Genomic DNA, 22,975 nt, shown 5'->3' on the forward strand with positions numbered 1-22,975 from the left:
TGTGATACTGATGTTTTAGAGCAGGGGTCACCAACTCCAGTCCTCAAGGGCTACCATCCTGCAACTTTTAGATTCACCTCTGCTCCAAAATGTCTGAATTCCCTCACCAGCATTCATTCCTCTCTGCAATAGGCTGGAAACAAGCAGTTTATTTGATCCAGGTGTGTTTGAGCAGAGATACATCTAAAAGTTACAGGATGGTAGCCCTCGAGGACTGGAGTTGGTGACCCCTGCAAAACATCAGTATCACAGTAGAGCCTGTGATATACAGGCTCTACTGTGATACTGATGTTTTAGAGCCATCAATGAAACTTCAACCAATGAAAGCCCTAAATATTTTTTTCTATTTTAACTATTCATAACTGTTCTTGTTTTTGTTGCAAGCAAAACTAACAAGGGAAATATAGTAACGCACCCAAAACCTAATTTCCCACCAAAACCTCTTAACGTTGACTCCTCTAACCTCCATTTAGAAAAGGGGTGTCAAACTCCAGTCCTCAAGGGCCGCTGTCCTGCAGTTTTTAGATGTGCCACAGGTACAAAACACTGGAATGAAATGGCTTAATTAGCTCCTTCTTGTCTAGATAAGTTCTCCAGAGCCTTGCTAATGACCTAATGATTCTATTCAGGTGTGGTGCAGTAGAGTCACATCTAAAAGTTGCAGGGCAGTGGCCCTCCAGGACTGGAGTTTGACACCAGTGATTTTGACAATCATCTACTATCAAATCTAAACAAATGTGCTGAAGGAGCATTAGTGTCTCTGTATTCACTTGGAAAACACAGTGGACTGGAGACACGATAGCAGTCTACTCAAAGGGACAGACCCAGACTGTCTTCAGTCAGAGGTTTCTTCAGATTTAGTGCAAAACAGACCACTACAGAAGATTCTCCCCATTGTTTTATATGTAATGACTCATAAAAAGTTTAGATAAAGACACTTTAATTTAGGATTAAAATTGTACCAGTAAATAAAACAAAAATAATTGCAGTACATCAATTAAATAACTGAGTTAAATGAAAACAATTCATTATAAAATTGTATTCTTATGAACTTCAGTGGTGCCTAATGTTTTGTAAGCGACAAAAACCTGTTATGTGTAAACTTAAAATCCCTGTAAAAACTTTAAATGCCTGCTTTTATTTTGAAGGTCCTATCGGACATTGCAGAGTTTTGCGATAAGCTTGATGCCAGCTCTACGTGCCCGCTGTCTTTGCGAAGGAATGTGGCTGCTTTCCTTGTGTCGGGATGGATGTCTGACAGATGTTTTGAGAAAAAGATGCAGGTCCCCCTCCTCATTACAAAGCAGTGAGTATTAATGGCGACGCAGCGAAATTGAGGGCTGCTGCTGTGTGCTGTTATGGAGCCGCGAGCTCGAAACGCTAAGCTAATAATACAGCGGCTGGAAGAGCTAGCTAAAACTGAGCTGGGGGATAACGTTACCTCCTTTATCTAGGGTAACAGCAGGTAGTAACCTTGGCTATCTCATCTCTTTTTGAAGCCAGTAATGTACGTAGTATTCATACTTGGGTTTTATAACAATAAAGGTATAATTAGCAGAGTACTCACTTAACGGAGCGAAGTGAATAGACAGCTAATGCTAACTGAACGACGGTGAGAATAGGAAACTGAATAATGGCGAGGAAGTGTGTTAATATATCATTCAGTACTGTTAAAATTGATTTGGTGTCTCTTTAAATGAACGGACACGAATACTCTAATTTGGTTACTTGTTATGATCGAGATGGGATGTTTTCTGGACATTGTGTCCTCTCCATTACTTATATGAAATAGATATAAAGAATCACAACTGTAAGCTTGTTGTGTCTTAAATTGTAATATTTAATCATAGGTTAATGAGCCACCTACTAATACACTGTCACTGGAGCCGCTGTGAAGAGGGTCAGCTGACATCATCATCTTACCCGGTTCAGCCTCTCATGTGTTCTCCTTTGTGTGACAGAAGTAGGCACTGGCTTCTGGCTAACATACAGCAAAAATATATCGATTTATGGGAGGTTTATTTGCTTTGGTTGATCTTCTAAAATGTTTTGGATGCAAAAAAGATTAATGCAAACAATCTGGATGAATGAATGAATGAAAGGCCATGATGTAATTTTTGTGAAGTTGCAGTTACACATCCAGGCATTTAAGCTCTATCCTCCTGACCAGTGACACGGAAAATGTTTATCTTGATTTCCTTTGGTACTAGATAGGATGTGCAGTTGAAAAGAAAGAATACCGTAAGACTGCATGATGCAAGGGGGGAAAAAAAAGAAAGTGTGGAGTTTTATAGTGTGGATCATTCCCACTAAGTTGCTTTAGCATATTGGTCACTAAATTTATTCCAGGTGTGTGGATCAAGGACTACAGAAGTAGTCCATACATCTGGGCAAATATTTGGATGCAGAGTTTGAGTACAGAACGACTGAAGCTATAAAGTACTACATACAGACAGTCCATCGTGATTGTATAATTACAAACACTGATACTGTAGTGATGATTACTATTCAGTATAGGTGCAGGTCTTGCACATGAACATTCATTTGATGTATGACTGAATGTCTTCACTTGACTCCCAGATTATTTAAATCTGACCTCCAATATTCAAAGCCACTCATTCTTTACCAATACTTCTATTGGTAAATGAAAGTTAAGCCAAAATGGAAAACATACAGAAAACCTTAGAATGCATATTCCGTTTAAGCTTCATGATTTGTTTTACTTGAGTTACAGGTGAAATAATTATATATTATACATCTCCTATGATTTTTAAAAATATAAATTGGGGTCCCAGTTTGATTTTTACTGTGAATTTTCTCTTATCCACATAGGGTCAAAATTCTACATGCAGGCTGAAATATATGCATGTACTCACCTAAAACTTTTAATAAAGTGGTACTGAGGTGCTAGAATTTCATAAACTTGAGAAGGCCAACATCTGTTAACTTCTTTGATCATGATTGACCACAGCTTGTGGTTTCTCTTTGGAAACAAAGAGATTTGTTTGACTCCCTTGATTAGCCCTGGAACCTGTTCAATGTTTGACAATGAAAATGATAGTTTTGCATCAGCTGGAAAAGTATTTTTGCATCATTTCTGAACAACTCCTGATTGCCAGTTAAAACAGCTGTATATGAAGTGATGTTGATGTTTCACCACGATGACAAATATCCAAACTATCCATCTTGGATGAATGGAAATCATTTAGGATTTTCAGGAGAAACCCAAAGGGTCCAGTCCAGAAAACTACCCCATTTAAATTACCCCGGACATTGCTGAAAGGACGCATGGTCAAATGTCATTCTGTCATATATAGATATACAAGTGTGCCTACATATTTGAGGCTTTTATTTTGGCCTCATGTACAATTGAAACACATTTATGCCTAGATCTTTATTTTTCTAAAGCATTGCAGTAATCTGCAGCTCTAAGCAACCTATCAGTTCCTGAAAGATTGAAAACTCTGAAAAAAACCTCTGATAGACAAATAAGGTTTGGTTTGTCTTTAAAGTGATAACCAGTGATTACCAACAATTATTTTTGTGTTTTTTAATCACAGATGACGATGTTCTTGATCCCCACCACTGATGACCAAGAAGGAACATCCAGTCAGATTTAACAGAAGTCAAACTTGATCCATAATAATTAGTTTGACCTCTTTCTAAACATGGAGCCCTAACTTCCCAGCTATAAGGACACCATTTTACACTGCTCCTTCTGTTCTTACAAAAGGAATCTCATTAAGTGGCGTCTCAGTGTTTTCACTCCCCTCTACGCCTCCTGAGACCTCAAAAATGTTTTCGGCTTTGAAGAAGCTGGTGGGATCTGAGCCGGGGCAGCTCCGGGAGAAAACCATTCCAGCAGGACTGCAGTCCATGAACCAAAGTTTGCAAAGGCGCTTCGCCAAAGGGGTCCAATATAACAGTAAGACGAATGTGTCAAATATGTGAGCAAAGTTTGAATCTTTGTCAAATCTGTGCTACAAATACCATGACGTGTTTTTTTTTTTTTTTTCCCTCCACTTAAGTGAAAATAGTCATCCGAGGAGACAGAAATACTGGAAAAAGTACTTTATGGCATCGACTGCAGGGGAAGAAGTTTGTGGAGGAGTATATTCCCACTCAGGAGATCCAGGTCACAAGTATTCACTGGAATTACAAAAGTAAGTCACATCTCCTCTGACTATCATAGATCGTTTTTACTTCCAGAATTCTGCCTTTTGTTACCTTCCTGTTGGGATGAATTTTTGACATCTGCTGTTTGTGCCTGGTGTTTTATTCCAGTGGCTCCATATCAAGGTAAAACATGTCAACAGGCCATCTGAGCTAACAACCATTTAGAGAGTGTTAGTTTTCTTCCTTACCCAGGATAGATTTCCCCTCTCCACTGCTTATTGTTTCAGGTAGAGATCCTTCACAGAAACATGGGACACTACTCACAACAAGTTTGGGTTGTTTGGCTTACTGGTGAAATTTAGAAAAGGTTCACAGTATAATGATATCTTATGATGAAGATGGGTCATTTCAGTAGAAGCAGCAGTGATCTCCTCATCTCAATGTATTGAAACAAGAACCATCATCAGCAGCTGCCTTTCCATTGCAAAGGCATGCTAAACTTTGTTGTTTTTTTTGCTATTAAAAAAAAAAACACAATTTCGCAATTGTGGAGTTTCCATTAACAAAGTAACGCAATTAAAATCCCATGTGAATAAGTTTGTTTATATGATAAGTCATTAAAAAACATGCACTTCCATCATTCTTATGCAAATGAAGTTTTTCGCAAAATCCAATCATTTTGTTGAGGCCAAAAAACCACCTCATCCTGGCACAATTTTTATTAAATTTTTATTTTTTTAAATGTGAGGATTTTTTTAAAAATAAATTTATTTTTGCAATTCCAATTTGTGCAAATGTATGCTAAATGGGAACCCAGCCTCTGGTGGGTACACCATAACAAAACTTGTCAGGGTCTCTATAACATGCCATGTGACGCTGAGCATCAGTTTCATCTTGACGACGACGACATCTCCTGTTCTTTACAAGTTGACTTACTGTCTGCTGAGGTGTGGCTTCCCTGCAGTTGGAGGGCAGCCAATGTCACAACATGAACAGCAGGATGATGAGAACTCTATAAATACCAGTTAACCTATTGGTCATTTCATGGATCAAACACCTGTTGTGAATTGTGTCGTTAAGCTCCTCATTAAAGAACAGCAAGTTGTGCAAAAAGTACTGAAGCTTTGAACAGCTGGACATGTGCACTAAAGGTTTAGAGAACCTGGAATTTTTAGGTTCAACCTGGAGTTAATTCCTGACTTTTTGTGAGTAGTGCTTGTTTCTCTGAGTTTTCAATGAAAAAGAAATGTATGTACAACCCTGACCATCCTCTTCATAAGATTGTCATAGAAAAACAGTGTCTTCAGTCAGAGGCTTGTTCAAATTTGTTGTTATACAAACTGCTACAGGACATCTTTCCTATCCACAGCCACCACCATCTACAAGAACTCTTTGGTTAAATGATTTACACATACACATTTAATTTCTGTTTTGGATCAATAAAGTACTGTTAAATAGAATTTAAAAGCTGTGACCTGTCCATTTCTCCAATGAGCAGCAGCAGTTAAATCGTTGTTTTCTACCATGATCACTCATGAATTATTTATATTAGGATCAGTGGCAATGACTTAACCCTAGTCACTAACTAATAAAAAAATACTAATAAAAAAAAACTAAATTAAGACGCATCACATTTTAAGCTATCTTGTGCCTTTTATTTTAGCACTTAGCATGGTTAGCATCACTAACTGAACAGCAGTATGTGTATTCCCTAGAGGCTGTTGGTCTGTGCATTTATGTATTGGACATGTTCCTGCTCCAGCATAGTTAGTTCATATTAAAGTCACCTAAACCCCATGTTTCTGTAATCCCTTCCTTTGTTCCTTAAACCAATACTAATGAATCCAATCTTTGTTTTGTGCTCAGCCACTGATGACGTGGTGAAGGTGGAAGTGTGGGACGTGGTGGACAAAGGTAAGTGTTGACATCAGCTCAGACTTTTTTTGACTAGGGGAACTCGGCTATGAGATGTTGATGTTTTATTGAATCATGCTCAGTGTGCTGGTTCGTTTCTGTCCTCAATCTTGATGTTGTCTTTCTTACACCTCTCTTGCACTCATCTCAGGCCAAAAATACCCTCTTCCTGAAGGTGGAGGTGAGCGCCACTGTAATGCATAGAAACCCGTGTGTGCTTTGGGTGTGCCCTGGCTCCTCCCATTTTAACCTGAAAGTCCGTAGAGTTGAGGTTTTGCTGTGCTCAGGACTGCTGTTAGTTTTTCTTCTGCCACGTAGAGGCTGAACATTTGCTGTGTGTGAGCCCTGGCTTGATGCTAAGGCTAGTGTGAGCAGGGAGCTTTTCACAGAGAAAAGTGGATGAATTGCTGTGCTTGCTTTAGTCACGATGAAACACTTGCAAGCTAACAGATGGCAGAACACTTTAAAGCCTTATGTTGACTCCCCTCTCTTATCGTCTTAACTTGTGTCTTGTTCTTTCAGGAAAAGGCAAACGGCGCGGAGACAACTTGAAACTGGAGAATGAGCCACAAGAGGTGATTACCACATGGCTGTCATGTGGTCAGGCTCATTAGCAGGATGTGTGATTGCTAAATTGTTCTAAATGTTTGTGTTGCAGTCAGACGAAGTGGCCCTGGATGCAGAGTTCCTGGATGTGTACAAGAACTGCAATGGTGTCATCATGATGTTTGACATAACAAAGCAGTGGTGAGCCACCATAGTCAGAGAACTCTTTCATGCAACTATCTGCAGGAACAGAAATGGTTCTTTTGTATTTGAATCATGTGAAGTTCTGAAATATTAAAGCTGCAGTATGTAAATTTGATAACAAATGTACATATTTGCTAAAACTGTCGCCATGTTGTAACAGCTTGGTATGAGACAAATAATCTGTGAAAAAAATCCAACTCCTTTGCCTTCTTTCAATACTAACTGGAAACAACCAATCAGAGCCAGGAAGCAGATGGTAACATCTGTGGAGTGCTGCTCATGCCCTCCCCTCTGCTATGCTGCAGCTAGCACAGCCTGTCATGAATGCTCAGGCTAGCAGCATGGCCACCGATGGTGGTGGATAAACAGTTTCCCTGTAAAGCCAAGTTGTTTATCTGCCATTAACACATTGAGCAGCGAGTACATGAGGTTGATTGACAGCGTTAAGACCCTCCTCCTGGCTCTGATTGTTTTTGGTCGGGAGCGGTGCATCCAAGCTTGAGTAATCTATATATTACAGATTTGTGTTTGACTAATTATAAAATGATTCCTATGTCAAAAACATTCAGTGTGTTCATATTTGTATTCACATTTATGGTATAAAGTTTTTATGACTCTTTTCAGGGCAAAATTCTCCAGGTCAAGTTTGATTGGTCTGAATATTTTAGATTTTTAGCTAAAATAAGATGATTAGCCAGTTGTATTATTCTCACAGTTCTTATCAACAAAGCTTATATTGCCCATCACCCTGTCACTATTTATTTGAGCTACCAAGTATCAATTAACATATTGACAATAAAGGTTTCAGTTTACTTTATTTCCCAAACGGTCCAGAATAGCAAGAAACTTGTTAAAATAAAGAGGAAGCTATTCACATAGTGTATTACTTAAACTCTTTTAATAGTCATCAGAATATTAATTCATATTGTGTCAAAGAAAAAGCAAAGTCATATTTTCAGGTTTTCTCTTTCAGGTTTTCTCTTACTGCTGCTTACTTTGATTTCCATTGCTGATTAGTCAAAATATGTTTTCAGTACCTCACAAGTTTCCTAAAGAACTTAACATACAAATTTAGTAAAAATAATTCAGTTATTTAATTAAATGATATAACTTCAGGAAACAATAAAGCACAAAGGTGCATGTGTCAGGCTGCTGTATCTGGTTAAAACTAAATCGAGTCAATCTGGCATGTTGGCATGTCAGTCCTAAGCTTAGTGTTACTCAGGGTTTGTTGTTTTCTTGCTCTCACCTGCTAAATGTTATTCTGTGATTCTGTAAATTTCAGGACTTTCAATTACATCCTGAGAGAACTGCCTAAAGTACCCACCCATGTGCCGGTGTGTGTCCTGGGAAACCACAGGGACATGGGGGAACATCGCGTCATTCTCCCCGATGATATAAGAGACTTTATTGCAGGACTAAACAGGTAGTTTTCCTGTCGCGACATTTCAGGCAGGAACTATGTGGAGAAGTTGTTTTGAGACCTGGAGAACCTCAATCGCTTGATTGATTGTATTAAAGGGGACTTATAAACCAAAATTCATATTTTGCATACTTTTATACTTCCATTTGGGTCTCGGCTGCTTCTCAAAATGGCTGGGTGTCTTAAAAATAACACGCAACCTTTTTATGAGAATAACTTATTTTTTGGGGTTTGGAAAAAGAGCCGTTTTATAAACCTTCCAATTGTTAAGTCACAATCAGCTAGCACTGCAGTGTTACCTAGCAACTCCGTCTAAGCACAGCCCATCACCTACCTACCTAGAAGTTCCAGCACGTTCAATCAGCTGGTTTTGCTGCTGTTTGCGCTGTACAATAGCTGCTGGGAAAGACAAGTGTCCAAATAACTGGCCAGCAGCCGGTTATTTGGATCTAAAGTGACAAGAAGCCTTAAAACGGCTGATTCCGAAAAGCACTCCAGGGTCTCAGAGAGTTGGCCCAGAATCCCTGCTAGCGTCTTTCCTCAGCACACAGATGACACAATAAGTCTGAATGAACTCTAAGATCTACTGGATGAATAACTCTTGTTTTTTACAGACCAATGGGATCATCCTACATCCACTATGCCGAGTCTTCTATGAAGAATGGGTTTGGGTTGAAGTATCTGCACAGGTTTTTCAACATCCCCTTCCTACAGCTGCAGGTTAGCTTTTAGCATTTTCCCAACAATAGTTGGATTAGTCAACTTTAGAAGAATTCAATCAATAAGATATGATCTATAGCTGTGTTTGATCATTTACATTTAAATAAATGTGTGTGTATGTGTGTGCAGAGAGAGACCCTCCTGAGACAACTGGAGACCAACCAGCTGGACATGGATGCCACCCTGGAGGAGCTTACTGTCCAACAGGAGACTGAAGACCAGAACTATGAGATGTACGCTGGTTTCTTTCCCTTTTGATTGTGCATTGAGGAGCAGAGCCACTAGGGGGAGCTGTTTCTGTTCTGAGGGTTAGGGATAAAAGTGTAATCTTGACACTGAATGTTGCTGTGGTTGATGGCAGCACAACTGTTGTTCCACCTGGAACATCTGATGCTGATGTTTAAATGTTGCTTAGATGGATGCAGATCTTTGTGATGGATCATGCACAGTGAAAATATTTTTTCTTTTGTCTGTTTTGGAAACAAAAAAGAGAGCTTCAGATTTATTAGGTAATGTCAGACGACGCATACAAAAGTTGTCTTGACGAGTCTTCCCTTCCCCCACTCCCCATGAAATGTTTTCTATGAACTTTCCAGCTTCTTGGAGAACTTGGAGTCTCGCAGTAAAGGGTACGCCTCCCCTGGTCCACCCAACGGTCAGAGCCCCTCCTCTGGCTCCCAGTCCCCCATCGTCCCTCCCAGTGGTGCTTCCACTGGCAGCTCCAGCCCCAGCACTCCACAGCCTCCGCTGCCCTCCCAGATGCTTCCTCAGTCTCCGTCTGTATCTGCGTCCTCCCCTGCACCCCCTACAGCAGTGGCTAGTGGGGCAACCTCCCCCACGGCTGAGGCGAAACTTCCGCTCCAATCACCTGAACACCAGCAACCATCAGCTGTGCCTGGGGGCTCAGGCCCCCAGAAACGTGGTTTCATCTCCCGCTGGTTTGGTTCATCTCCTGCTGCTGACACCCCTGCTGCTGCACCAGGTGAGCAAAGTTACCCAGGTCTGCTTATTCAGCTTTAATACTCTACTCAGCCACTCCTCACTATAGCAGTGGACATTCCTGGACTGGCCCTGCTTAAACCTCACATGAACAAGTCCAAACTAGGGCTGAAACGATTCCTCGAATGATTCGAGTACCTCGATTACTAAAATATTCGTTTACAACAGCCCTAGTCCAAACTGACGAGGCTGGCTGTTCCACCTGTGAAAACTTGTACAAACAATTATTAGTAATGAACAGACAGCTGGTTCTTATTTTTTTATGTTCATCAGCCGGTTAACTAAAATGGTTTTAGCAGCCCTGCCCTGTATCTCCACCACTCGGCTCCTTCAGACTAGCAGCAGCAGCGATTTGCAAACATCTGGTGGAACTGCTCATCTGCTGAGCTCATTATAGGAACTACTACTCAGTACAACGCTTCTAGTATTTTAGCATACATTTTGTGAGTTGCACACATAGCATGGCACCGGCATGCAGCTCTAGGTCTGCTAGGCCTGGAGCAGCACCATGATGGTGACGAGGAAGAGAGGTGAGCAGTTGTGTGCGCTGCCCTGATTAACTGCATCCATTAACTGTAATACCTAGAAAAAAAATATTTACATTGGGTTTATTAATTTACATTAATGCTGAAATAAAACATTCAGATATTTATTTATTACTCTCTTCCACATTTCTGCGTGAATGTCAGGCCTGACAAGAAAACCCTCCTATGCATGGTTTAATTCCACAAGAGTTCAGGGTTCACAGACGATTCCATCACAAAGGCAAAAATAATTGAATCTTTAATGTTAAAGGAAAATAACACTAAGAAGTTTTCAGAAACTGAAAACTTCTGAAAATCTATGTTTCTAACTAGATAAGCCCAGGCATAACTGTCGTATGTAGCTAGCTAGACAATGTCAGGACAGCAGATGTCCAGATCAGACACAATGACATTGGCCAACATGCTGAAGGTCGGTGTGATGGAGGAAAAAAAACAGGTTGCTATTCTAATCGTTTTTCTAACATTATGCAGCCTTAATAATAATAATCAGTCATGCAGTTCACCATTGACACATCTATTTTCCTTTCCTGTAGAATAATATAAGTAATTATACACTCATGAGTTGAATCTGTTTCAGTGAAATTAGGACACATTATCCACAGAAAAAAATAACATTGATCTAGACACTGAATTAAGGTACACGTTTATTAATCAAATTAATATATATTTGCATTCAATACTTATTAAAAATAAGAATAGGCAGAATTAATCAAAATAAGGATGCACAACAAAGAATAATCTACTTCTACTAGAGTGAAGGAACATCCAGCAGTCATACCAGGATTACTGACTAATGGTCATCATGACCAAATTTACATGAAACCTTATTTTTAATTTGAGTTCCAGCTTATCTAACAGGAAGTGCTAAAGGAAATGCTTTCACAATCTCTCTTGCACATCTGAGCCTATCTAGTTCTGACATGGTGACAGAAAATTTTGAAGTTTTTCACAATGTTCTAATTTGCTGAGATCTACCTGCATATTAAATTACCTTTAAAGTGTAATATTTTACATTCAAATGAGATGTTTGTCATAGCAAAGGAGAGAAGCATCTCTGATGAGATAAAGGGACATAAGTAGTTTCTATTTTATGACCGGTTATTGTTTATATTATGCTTAAAAATGTCACGTCAGATTCATAGTCATGGAAGAACAGAATATTCACATCACTGCTGATTGAGAATATGAAATGTATTTATTTTCAGATACTTCATGACAAGACCTGACCTAATATGATTATCTGTTTCAAATCAGATCTTTTTAATAACTTTTTTTTTTTTTTTTTTTTTTTTTAATACATTTGTAAACACAAGGTTTGTTCTGTCTCACTTTATCATACCTTACTCACATTTTCATATCCTAACATATTCTAACAAATTATTTCTGTATTCNCTGAAAACTTCTGAAAATCTATGTTTCTAACTAGATAAGCCCAGGCATAACTGTCGTATGTAGCTAGCTAGACAGAGTCAGGACAGCAGATGTTCAGATCAGACATCTGCTGTCTGATCTGACAGCAGATGTCTGATCTGCTGTGAGATCAGACATATTGTGTATAGATACACAATATGTTGTGTATCTAATACACAACATATTGTTGTGTATTAGATACACAACAATATGTATTGTTGTGTATCTAATACATAATAATATGTCAACATTTGTGAAAGTTTAAGTGATCCGAATAATTTTGCAAGGCACCACATATGCTTATATTTTTGTTGTTCAGTTTTAGATTCGGTCCCGTAAAGGTCACAACCTACATGTTTACTGTATAGATTGTGTGTCACTTTTAGAACCTAATTGCCTTGAATATAATATAAATGCCAGATTAGATTTTATTTGACAACACATCTCTATATAAACCTACCTTATTTCTGTATACATAAATATTTTAAAATCCTGATATGAATGGATTTAGCCATAAATGAAAGGACCCTAGTAATTAGTCATGAGATTTCAGACTTAGCAGTTAGAAAATGCAGAGCATTCCTATGAATCAAAGGCCTTACTGAAGTTGGAATGTCATGTGATTTTTTTTTTTTTTTTTCCCCCCCAGCTTTGTTGAGGCTTTGTTCTAGATGAAGAACATCTAGATGGGAACTTTTGAACACTGGGACAAACTGAAGTGCAGCTCATGTTCTTGATTGTCCCAATGTCTTCCTCAGAAGACCCTCCTGCCCCCGTGTGTCCCGCTAAGGTGCAGAGTGTGGATGATTTTATGCCAGATGAAAGGCTGGACAAGAGTTTCCTGGAAGACGGCGTCCCCTCCAAGAGCAAAGTGCCCCAAACCGCCCCGGCTGCAGCTATGGATAGCGACAGGTGAGAAGCTCACTGGCTTTAAATCGGCTTACCTCGGTTGTCTCAGATTAAACGCTATTGCCTCACACAAACTTGTATAAAAGAAAATTCCCTTTTTTAAAAACCAAAAAATACAATTTACCTAATGAACTCCAAAGCAGTGGCTTATAGTCCAGAATTTACAGTAATCAGATTTTACTTAAATGTCATGCATGACCTGTGAAGGGCTGTATCTATACTGTAAACCGCTCATTTAGTTGTTTGTTTATGAGATTATCTTTTATTAAAATTCATAATGCTATCTGCTCATACTGGTAAAACCAGGTAAATGACACCGTTGTTTTAAACAAGGTTCTGATCATGTTTTGATTGGCTGCTGCTCACCATGAGCCTGCCCCTAGCTCCTTGTGTCAGCGGGTCTTTCCTGTGGTCCAACATTGAAGTGTCTTTGGTCAGCAGCTACAACTTGGACCATGACAACACAAAGACCTGGTGCTAAGTTACTGCTAGCTACATGAAACTGGTTTAGAGAAAAAACACTCGACAAATTTGTCATTTTATTATGAAAAGCTTTGACTTGCTGGTTCCAGGTTCACTTGAATCAACTTTTAAAAGCAACATTCAAAATATTTTGTGTAGTTTTCCATTTGTGGCCCATTTCTACTTGGAGCAGGAGGGATGTCACACCATGTGTGGCAGAGCAACTGATGTTAAGCAGGGTTTTTAACATTCTAAAATAAAACCCCAAAGTTTTTGTCTTTGACATTTGAATCTGTTTTTTGCATCATAGTAGTGATTAGCGTGGCTGATATCTTGGTGAATCTCTCCTGTGCGGGCTCTGGCTCTGCTGATATTTCTTTATATTCTAAGGAAGTCCCTTCATTTCCTCTTGTTGTTGGAGGTAAGCGGATCTGACGTATCACTGTGGTAATTATGGCAATGTTTTTTTCTATTTCAGTGCCTCTTATGTGCCTCTGCAGGGTTCAGTTTTGGGGAAAAGTCTTCTTTAGAAAATTAAAGTTCATTAGACTTTGAGGGAATTAACTTGCATTATTATATTACTTGAAAATTGTCTCAAAACAACAATATTATTGATTATCACAATAATTACTGAGACAATTTATCTTTCAGGTCAGGCCTATGTACATCAGTTGTAAAAACACACTTTACCCCTGAGTTAAAACCTACTTAACTCACTTAACTTATTACTATTAGTTTTGATTTACCAAAGTCTGAGTTAAGGCCGTATGTTAAAGCAAAGAACAAACCTTCACATTTCAGTGAGATCTAGTAACACTATAGCTTCTCTCTAACTTTCATATGATGAACAAACACTTGTCTGGATCAACATCTCTGCTCCGTCCCCATAATGACTGTGTTTGTTCGGATTACAGCTTATAATGGTGGCGTTAAGTGACATCATCGCGCTCACTACTTAAACATAATGTGAAAGAAGGTTTGTCCTGTCATTCTAACAGTGATGGAGAAAACCGAGGAAATCCGATGGTCTCCGGCTTCCAGGATGAGCTGGATCCTGACGACAGCGAGCCCAGCCTGCCCCAGGTGAAGGCCCGGCCCCACAGTAAGGACATCTCTCTGACCAGCGATGAGGAGGAGGCTGAGCAGGGGGCCCCCACAGTCACACAGGACCAGGACTGGGACAGTGAACCTGATCTGAAAGCGTATGTTGTTTTTCAGTAACTCAGCAGAAACTTGAATTTAACCACACAACTTATTCAAATACAGAAATCTTCCTTAACAGACCTAGACCAATTCCACCACAGATAACAATAACTAATACCATTTAATAAAGATTAGAGACAGATCTTCACTAAATAATATATGGTTGAGTTGTAGCCAGAATGTGGAAATGTTCAACACAGTAAATGATTACAAGACTTATTTTTAAGCTGCTACTTTGATGAAGAGCTCTTTATTCAACATGGATTTATGGTCTTATTATGGGCATAATTATGTTCTTGTATAAACAGTATATTCCATAAAACACTGAAAAGACATCTCTAGCAGTTTCTTTGACATCCACTTTCATTTCAAGATGGGAACTGCAGCACTTGCAATGTTGCAGAGGGGTTTGTTATCAAGGAACATGTTACACACAAAAAAGAAAAACATTGAAACGTTTGAGTGGCCAGTACAAAAAATTACATTTGCACCTCTGGTCGTGACAGTTTGCTATGCAGCAGATAATCTGTAAAAAGGTGGATCTCCTCCACCTCCTCTTTGAGCTACTGTCTGAGAAATCCACCAATCTGATAAACAACCAATCAGAGCCAGAAGGAGGGTCTTAGTGCTGTCAGTCAACCTCATGTATTCCCTGCTAAATGTGCTCTTGGTCAAGAAACAGCTTACTGTTACAGAAAAAACATTGATGTACCATCATCGGTGGTCATGCTAACTAGCCTTAGCATTAATGACAGCCAGTGCTGGCTGCAACATAGCAGATCACCTAGTGATGACTGGCTGAAGGCAGAGGAGCTCAATTTTTATTATTTTTTTTCCCTCAATGGCTGTCTCATACTATATCTAAAAAAAAAAATAATTTTTCATCAACGTTGCATACTCTTAAATCAGCTTTAAGAGTTGATTTGAAAATACACAACAGGATCTGTACATCTTTTGGCAACGACTTCTTAACTGCATGTAACATTGACAATTCCTGATAACGCAGATAAAACATGGGAATAACAGGAATAATAACCACTTCTGCAGAATAAAACAAAACATTCTTGCAGATATGACTAGGACATCTAGCTTAGACGTTAACCTGCTCAGAACAGATAAGAAGTAAATATAGTTAAACGTTTAAGTTTTCATTTCAACTAACAGAATTTCATCTGCTTGTATTTTTCTTTCAGGCCAGTTATTCAGCTCACAAAACCAAAGGTGTCTTCTCAAGTCCCTGAACTCAAAGTCCAGACCACAGCACCAATCTCCCTGACCCTCACTCCAGCAGCGGAGCCACCGGCTCAACAGCAGGCCCGGAAAAAGGGCAGCACACCCAGAGCAGAGGACTCGGATACAGACCCTGAGGCTCCCGTGGCCCAGCAGATGCTCTCTTTTGTCATGGATGACCCGGACTTTGAGTCAGAAGCATCAGACACTCCAAAAATCGCAAAGGTCACCAAAAGCAAATTCACAAAAACAGAGTTTAATTAATCTAAACCGAAGGTCTGCAGCCCTCAGTCCAGCTAAATGAAACTTGCTTAGAGACACAAATTTTACATGAAGAAAACTTACGTCTGAGAAAAACCCACCAAAGAATTACAATTTTAACCTCTATTCTTAAAATTAATTTTCTTCTAAGATGTCTATATTTGTGTAAAAATATATATAAAAAAACATTTTCAACATAGCGGCAAGAAATATTTATCTGCAATAAATTGTACCTATAATTTAAGTGTCATTCTGTTATAGAAATTCAATTTATTTCTTGAGAGGTAGAAAAACTATTGTTTCTTAAAATAATTTTTGATTTATCATACCTATACATTCCTAATGTTTAAAAACCCCTAAAAACTGAATTGACTCTGAATTTCTCTGTAACATTAATTGTTCGACTCTTTTGTTTTTGCACAGGACACCTTTCCGGTCAGAGACGAGCTTCTTTCCGACCTCTCTGATGAGGACACACAGTTATCCAAGGTTCTAGTTCCGCTGAAGCCCACTGTGATTTCCTTCAAACCCAAGGATGATGCTGACCTGTTTGGCCTGGGGATCCAAGAAGAACCTCGAGCAGCGAAGGACAGCAGTGAGGACCAGGAAGGCAAGTCAGGACACAGCTGTGTAGTTTGTTTCGCTGTCATTTCACTGATCTTTTTTCCATCATTTACCATCTCTTGGTGTCATAATGCTGAGACCTGAGCTGACAAAATGCTGTTGTTACTTTCTTAATATTTTTTTACTCTAACATTTCTTCATCACTAATACCAGCACCAGTTGTTTAGGACTAAACAACTGGTTATAACGGCACTTAATGACAGTGCCATTATAACCAGTAAGATCAGGTTTACATGGTCTTCATTAGCATTGTGGTCGAATAGCACGAGTCGCTCACCAGTGACATTTATGACATAGCCCCTCCTACTTGGAGTGGCTATGTATGCAGCGTTTGGGGGGAATTGTAGTTGATGATTTTACAGAAGTGTTATGGATTCAATATGTTCAAACAATACACAACTTTTTATGAACTGTGTATTTAGGCCTGTCACCATAAGAGCATTTTTGCAGGATAAAGTCTCAAAAATGATTGTGATGGGGGGTGCTGTGGTGGCGCAGGGGCAAAGCACAACCCATGTATTGAGGCCTTGGTCCTCGTGGTGGTGGTCGCAGGTTCGATTCCCGGCCTGGTGACATTTGCTACATGTCTTCCCTCTCTCTCATTACCCACTTTCCTGTCGAACTACTTTCAAATAAAGGCCACTAGAGCCAACAAAACCTTAAAAAAAAGAAAAGTTTGTGATGATGAACAATAATAATTTCATTTTGAGAACATTTTCAACTGTTATATTTCTAATGGAATATTAATGCAAATGCATAAAAAATATGAGTACATGGAAACGGATCAGCACTGGTTATAGAAACCAGTGATTCTCACAGATCTGTTCACCACCATGTTGATGGAGTGTCGGCAACAGGAAGTGCTAGACAGCAGTTGAAATATGGATGAGCAGTGTAGGTGTTTCAGGCAGTCACCCCAAATAACTGGAGACGCATTTAGTACCTGGACTAAAATGTTTGTACCAGAAGCAAACGGCTGTTTTTATTAAACATGTTTTTGACCTCAGATGTGTTTCATCTATCATCCAATAACCTCTTCTGATTTGTGTGTTGTCCTCTTCTAGAAAAAGAAAGCAAGCAATCCAAAGAGAAGAAGAAAAAGAAGAAGAAAAGCAAGGAGGTACGGGTGTTATATTAGAGTACAGATTATCTGATGTATATCTGAGTTCATCCTCACACTTCCAGCTGTACTTTTGATTGTCAACACTAGTGGCTGTCAATATTGTGTGACTAAAGTGATTGTTGCCCTGGTGGAGGTATGGAATCACAGTAAGCAATAAATATTTCCTCCAGGTTTCACACCAACCCATCCAGACAGACTTTGTTTCAACTAAATTTAATTCAGTAAAAAATACTTGAGTGGTGATGCTGCAGCAGATCTGATTACAACAGGTTTCTGTCATATGGAGGAGGACGCTCCAGCTCTGTGGTCATTTCTTGTAATATAACTAATTTCTGAAGTTTCCACCTGTGTCTTCTGCTGTTTTTGATAAAATAAGACAGGCTGGAATATGTTAAAGTTATCAGAGGAATCCAGCAAGGTAATCCTCAGTGTGCTGCTTGCTTTGGCTGGTCGACAGAGCTCAGGTTCCCCTTCCTCCACCTCCCTTTCTACACATCTGAGATCTGTGGCTGTAGTTTAGCCATAATTTGAGCTTTTCAGATGCCATTAAGATGCTCCCCGTTATTAAAAGAAGTTCACGCTGCTATGGTTACATAACAGCTTCACAGCATCCAAACCCAGAAAAAAATCTTTAAAAACAAAACAAAACGTGTCTAACGAGAAAATATAGGAAGAAAGGTAAAATAATCTGCCTAATTTTTAGATGACTAAAGAGATCATGCATCGTATTTTACATATTCATGATGTGTCCTCCACATTTTTCAGCCTAAGTTTTAATGTTCCGTTTTTAGTATCAGACATTATGCTGATGACGCTGATCTTTATTTATAAATCGACCTCGATGAAGCTAGTTTCTGAAGCTACCAGCTTTTGGATGTTGGTTGGGATAAGGAGTAGAAAGACTTGTCATCTTTATATTGTTAAAGACTTATTTTTATTTTTTGTAAATGTCATGCCTTGTACACAGGAGGAGGAGAAGAGCAAGAAGAAGCACAAACACAAGAAAAAGGAAAAAGATGAAGTGGCAGCAGTTGATGACAAAGAGAAAAAGAAGAAATCTCGCTCCAAGAAAACGGAGGTGGATGAGTTGGAGGACTTTCTGGGTGGAGGCACTGGCTCCGTCAAAAGAGACGATGGGGATTATGAAGAGCTATAAAAGCTGCTTCTTGTTTGAATCCCAGGAGAACAGCAAAGTCTATGGTCTGTTATCGAAAAAGAATCAAAACTAAAAGGTTACATTGTGTATGCATAAAACAGCGTTACAAGCCATACCCTCCACTGAAACCCACCAACCACAGCAGGATCTGGGAACCTGGGATTCTAACTCCCAGCTCTCATTTCCACTCCAACCAATAAGAACCCCCAGGAGGAGTCGGGTGTACTGTAATGAATCTTACTATGACTGGTATGAAGACAGGCAAGCTCTTTGTACTTTGATTCAAGCTTTTGTTTGCTTTGAACACTCTGTGATGCACTCCCAATGAGCTGCTGTAAATAGGATCATGATTTCCTCTGGATGTTTGTGCGGCTGGTGTAGTGCTTGTGAGCATGCTCAAAGTGATGACTGACTCCTTAAAGACTCCGTGTCCTTTTCTTTCTTTTTCTTCTGACTTAGTTTCAGTGGGAAATATCAGATTAAACATTGGTTTAATGATTATCTTCATGGGGAGAGTTTTACACTTTATTGTCTCCACTAAGCTGTTCTTTCATCAATGCTCTGGAGAAATGTATTTATCAAATCTTGTTTAAATTTCACATATGAAGCCACATCAGTTATCTGTAGGCTTTTGTTTTGTGCCGATTGTGGTCAGTGATAATTAGTCAACCTTTCACCCACCAGAGGACTAAGATCTGTAAACTAGTCACTAGGGGTGCACCGATAAATCGACCAGCCGATAAATTGGTCCCAATCTCCTTCATTTTGGGAGATCAGTGATCGGTCAATGCTAACATGTGAAGCTGATCATTTCCACTGATCTTGCATACTTCGAGACCTAATCAGCCACTGTCCTCTTCTGTTCTTTGAGAAAGGTTTGGCTGACAGACCCGCCCACCAGGTGACATCTGCACATTCAGTTAATAGTGACCCCACTGTTGCCAACTGAAGGATTTTCTTGCTACATTTAGCAACATTTCAAGAAAAGAAATCGACATCAACCTACATCAGAATCGGCAGGTCACGCTTTTTAAAGATTAGTAATTGTCCAGTATACTGCAATCAGTGCACTCCTACTAATCACACTATCATGGTCAGAAAACAAATAATCCGCTAATAAGTGAAGATAAAAGCCCATTGATATTGAGTTGAGTCTAAACCCAGGATGAGGTTCCATGTGTTTTATTCCTCTGCTGTTTTCTGCGTTTGCCTTAAGCAGGGTCACCGCTGAGGGAAAGACGAGCAGCCGTCCCCATCAAGTGTTCTTACTGTAAACCATGTAGTTCAGTCTGCTTTAAATGTCCCAGGATGTCCTGCATCCTGGATGCCTGTCATCAGATCGGAGTGAATCTTTACATTTGTTTTTGGTTGTAGAAGGATTGATATGAATATTCCTCTGTAACTGCATCATGTCTGGGTTTTCTTTTTGTTGTTGTTCTGTTGTGTCTTTTATTTATGTTTTGTTGCAAACATGTCTTGGTTTCTCCTGGTGTAGTTTTGTGTGTGCAGACTGTCCAGTCAGACCCATCATGCAGCTCTCTGTATGGCTCAGAACTTGTCTACTTCTATGACCTTTCACCTGTAACACAGTCGGCTGTTTACTTAAATTGCTTTTTAAAGCTGCAGTATGTAACTTTTAAAAAAAGTTACATACGAATTTGTTGAAATTGTCACAATGTTGTGACAGTATAGTATTAGACAATCTGTGAAAAGGTGGATCTCCTCTGTCTTCTCCCAGCGCTAACCAGAAACAACAAATCAGAATCAAGAGGAGGGTCTTAGCGCTGTCAATCACTCTGTGCTGTATAGTATATCCTGTTGTGAATGCTCAGGCTAGTTTGTATAGCCACCAATGACGGCAGATAAACAGTTTTTCTGTAATCGTGAGTTCTTTTGCCACCATTAGCACATGTGGATGATTGACAGCGCTAAGCCCCTCCTCCTGACTCTGATTGGTTGTTTTAGGTCAGGAGTGGTGCATTTTTTCAGATGGCAACAGTAGCTTAGAGATCCATCCTTCACAGATTCTCTCATAACAAACCATCACAAATGACAACAGTTTTAACAAATATATATATAAAAAAAACATATTTTCTAAAAGTTACGTACTGCAGCTTTAAGGAGAGAAACCAGAGCTGCTTTAGTCCCCATATGGTGTCATTCTGTCTGAAAGCCTCAGCTCACCTGCTTCTAATAGATGGAGAAAACGCATCGCATCCAGAACCGATGTGTGTTTTTACATCTGATGGATATCAGCTCTTCATCTCTCACACACACACACACAACGGTTACAATTTGCTGGTTTACAAAAATCTGTTTTATTCCAAAGGTGACACTATGCAGCATTATCCTGAATACTGTGTGCTTTTTTTCCATCTCTTGAGGATAAATGCTGATAAAAGTTTCAAGCAAAGCATGAGACTTAAATGTACAGCAAGAAAAGAATGTATAAAGTAAATATATAGATATATAGATATATATACGTGAGGAGCTTCATTCCAAAATCATGTACACTCTTGTGGAAACAGTCCTGCTGAAATCCAGAGACTTTTTCTATGTTATGTTCTGTTTACTAAAGTAATAACATTCCTCAGAATGATATGCACTTTAGAAAGCTGGTTCCAGGAGGCTGTTTATCCAAAATGTTTTGGGATGAAATTCTTCATTTATTTTTCACTCCATGACATGTTCCATCTTTACACTATGTGTGAGTTTGCCTATGTTTGGTTTGTCCAATAAATGCAAACTTATTTCTTCATAAAGAAATTGTGGATTTTTTTCTCTTTTTTTTTTTTTTTTTTTTTTGTGATGTTGGCAGAAAATGCGTCAAGTGATGCCGTTAAATCCCTGATGAATTCCTCTCATTCTGAGAATCTGGACTCTGATAGAGCGGGTCAGCGAGCGCTTTGCCCGCCGCTACGTCATCATATGGCTCATCCTGCTTCTGAGGAAGGAAAAGAGAAAACTAAATCTCAAGATTTTAGGATTCTATGATTCTAGAATGTTAATTGAGAAACGAGCAGTCGCTTACCTTAAGGCACTGGTTTGCTTTCACTGTGAAGAGAAATAACTATTTTATCAAATTAATTTATTCTATTATAAAGCAAATTGCATGCAACTAAATGACACTGTTTAACTGGAATCCTCCAATGAATACTTGGAAAAAAAAAAGGAAAAGAAATGAAAGCTTACAAATAAAACATCAGATGACTCCAGTGTTTTAAAGTCCATAATCTTGATGATAGTTTTTAATAACAGCTGACATTAAGCTGATTGTATGAACGTCTGGCTGCTTGAAACCAGAGCAGGAAAGAGTACAAAAACAATGTACCCAAGTAAAAGTTTGATCAAATTTAAAGTTACCGGTGTAAAATGTTACTCCAAAATAAAAAGCACATCATTAAAATTATACTTTTAAGTAAAAGTAGCTTTTTCATGAGCAGAAGAAAGTTCTGCCTGAGGATTTCAGAAAGGAAATAAGAACATGCAGGTCTCAAGCTGTTTAATTAAAGAAGCACCTTTATAAATAACAATGTAACACGTCTCATTTAGTGCTCTTAAACTTAAACTAAAAGTTTTAGAGGTTGATTCTGTGACAGGGAGCTGCTGTTTATAGCGTAACATTTTCTTCTAACTGTATTTTTCTGTGTTGTATTTGTTGATGCGTCTTGCCCAGGACTCCCTTGAAAAACAGATTTTTAATCTTAATGACTTTTTTTATCCTGGTAAAATAAAGGTTAAATAAAAATTTGACAAAATACAACACATGATAGCACATCACATCATGAATATTTGAGAGTTCTGTGTGATTTTAAATACATAAATACCTAACATCTTCTGTCAGCCTGGCCATCTGGCATTTCTGATCTTCATCATTGTCTTTGTCCAATATGTCCACTCTTCTTCCTGTCTAATACTTTTAAATAACTGACTCCAAACTAAGCACCTGGTCACCAATACAGATTGGAATCACAAGCACCAGGTATAACTGATACAAGTTACATCAGTTGTTAAAATATAATTCAGGATGTTTATATGGTCATAGCATTGAACATAAACCAAACTAAGTTGATATTGTATGATAAACCTGTTGTCTTCCTAAAACTTATAAACTGGTCCCTTAAGTACAG

General features: G+C 38.9%; 1 protein-coding gene across 6 annotated transcripts; it reads left to right on the forward strand.

Moving 5' to 3' along the window:
- Positions 1–1,150: 1,150 nt before the first annotated feature.
- Positions 1,151–18,338, forward strand: rabl6b (RAB, member RAS oncogene family-like 6b). 6 transcript variants are annotated; one of them, XM_016674174.1, is made up of 17 exons: positions 1,151–1,306; positions 3,561–3,925; positions 4,029–4,163; positions 4,285–4,299; positions 5,983–6,030; positions 6,182–6,211; positions 6,553–6,605; positions 6,689–6,777; positions 8,066–8,206; positions 8,818–8,923; positions 9,053–9,156; positions 9,520–9,905; positions 12,636–12,789; positions 14,247–14,450; positions 15,645–15,906; positions 16,366–16,552; positions 17,631–18,338. In XM_016674174.1, the coding sequence occupies exons 2-17, from the start codon at positions 3,796–3,798 to the stop codon at positions 17,702–17,704; spliced, it is 2,118 nt and encodes a 705-aa protein (XP_016529660.1). In that variant the 5' UTR covers positions 1,151–1,306; positions 3,561–3,795; the 3' UTR covers positions 17,705–18,338. The 6 variants fall into 6 exon arrangements, with proteins under 6 accessions (XP_016529660.1, XP_016529661.1, XP_016529663.1 ...); XM_016674175.1 differs by having other exon boundaries at positions 12,639–12,789; XM_016674177.1 differs by lacking the exon at positions 6,182–6,211.
- Positions 18,339–22,975: the final 4,637 nt, after the last annotated feature.

This window comes from Poecilia formosa, unplaced genomic scaffold, assembly GCF_000485575.1.
Source record: "Poecilia formosa unplaced genomic scaffold, Poecilia_formosa-5.1.2 Scaffold91, whole genome shotgun sequence".
Taxonomy (NCBI): domain Eukaryota; kingdom Metazoa; phylum Chordata; class Actinopteri; order Cyprinodontiformes; family Poeciliidae; genus Poecilia; species Poecilia formosa.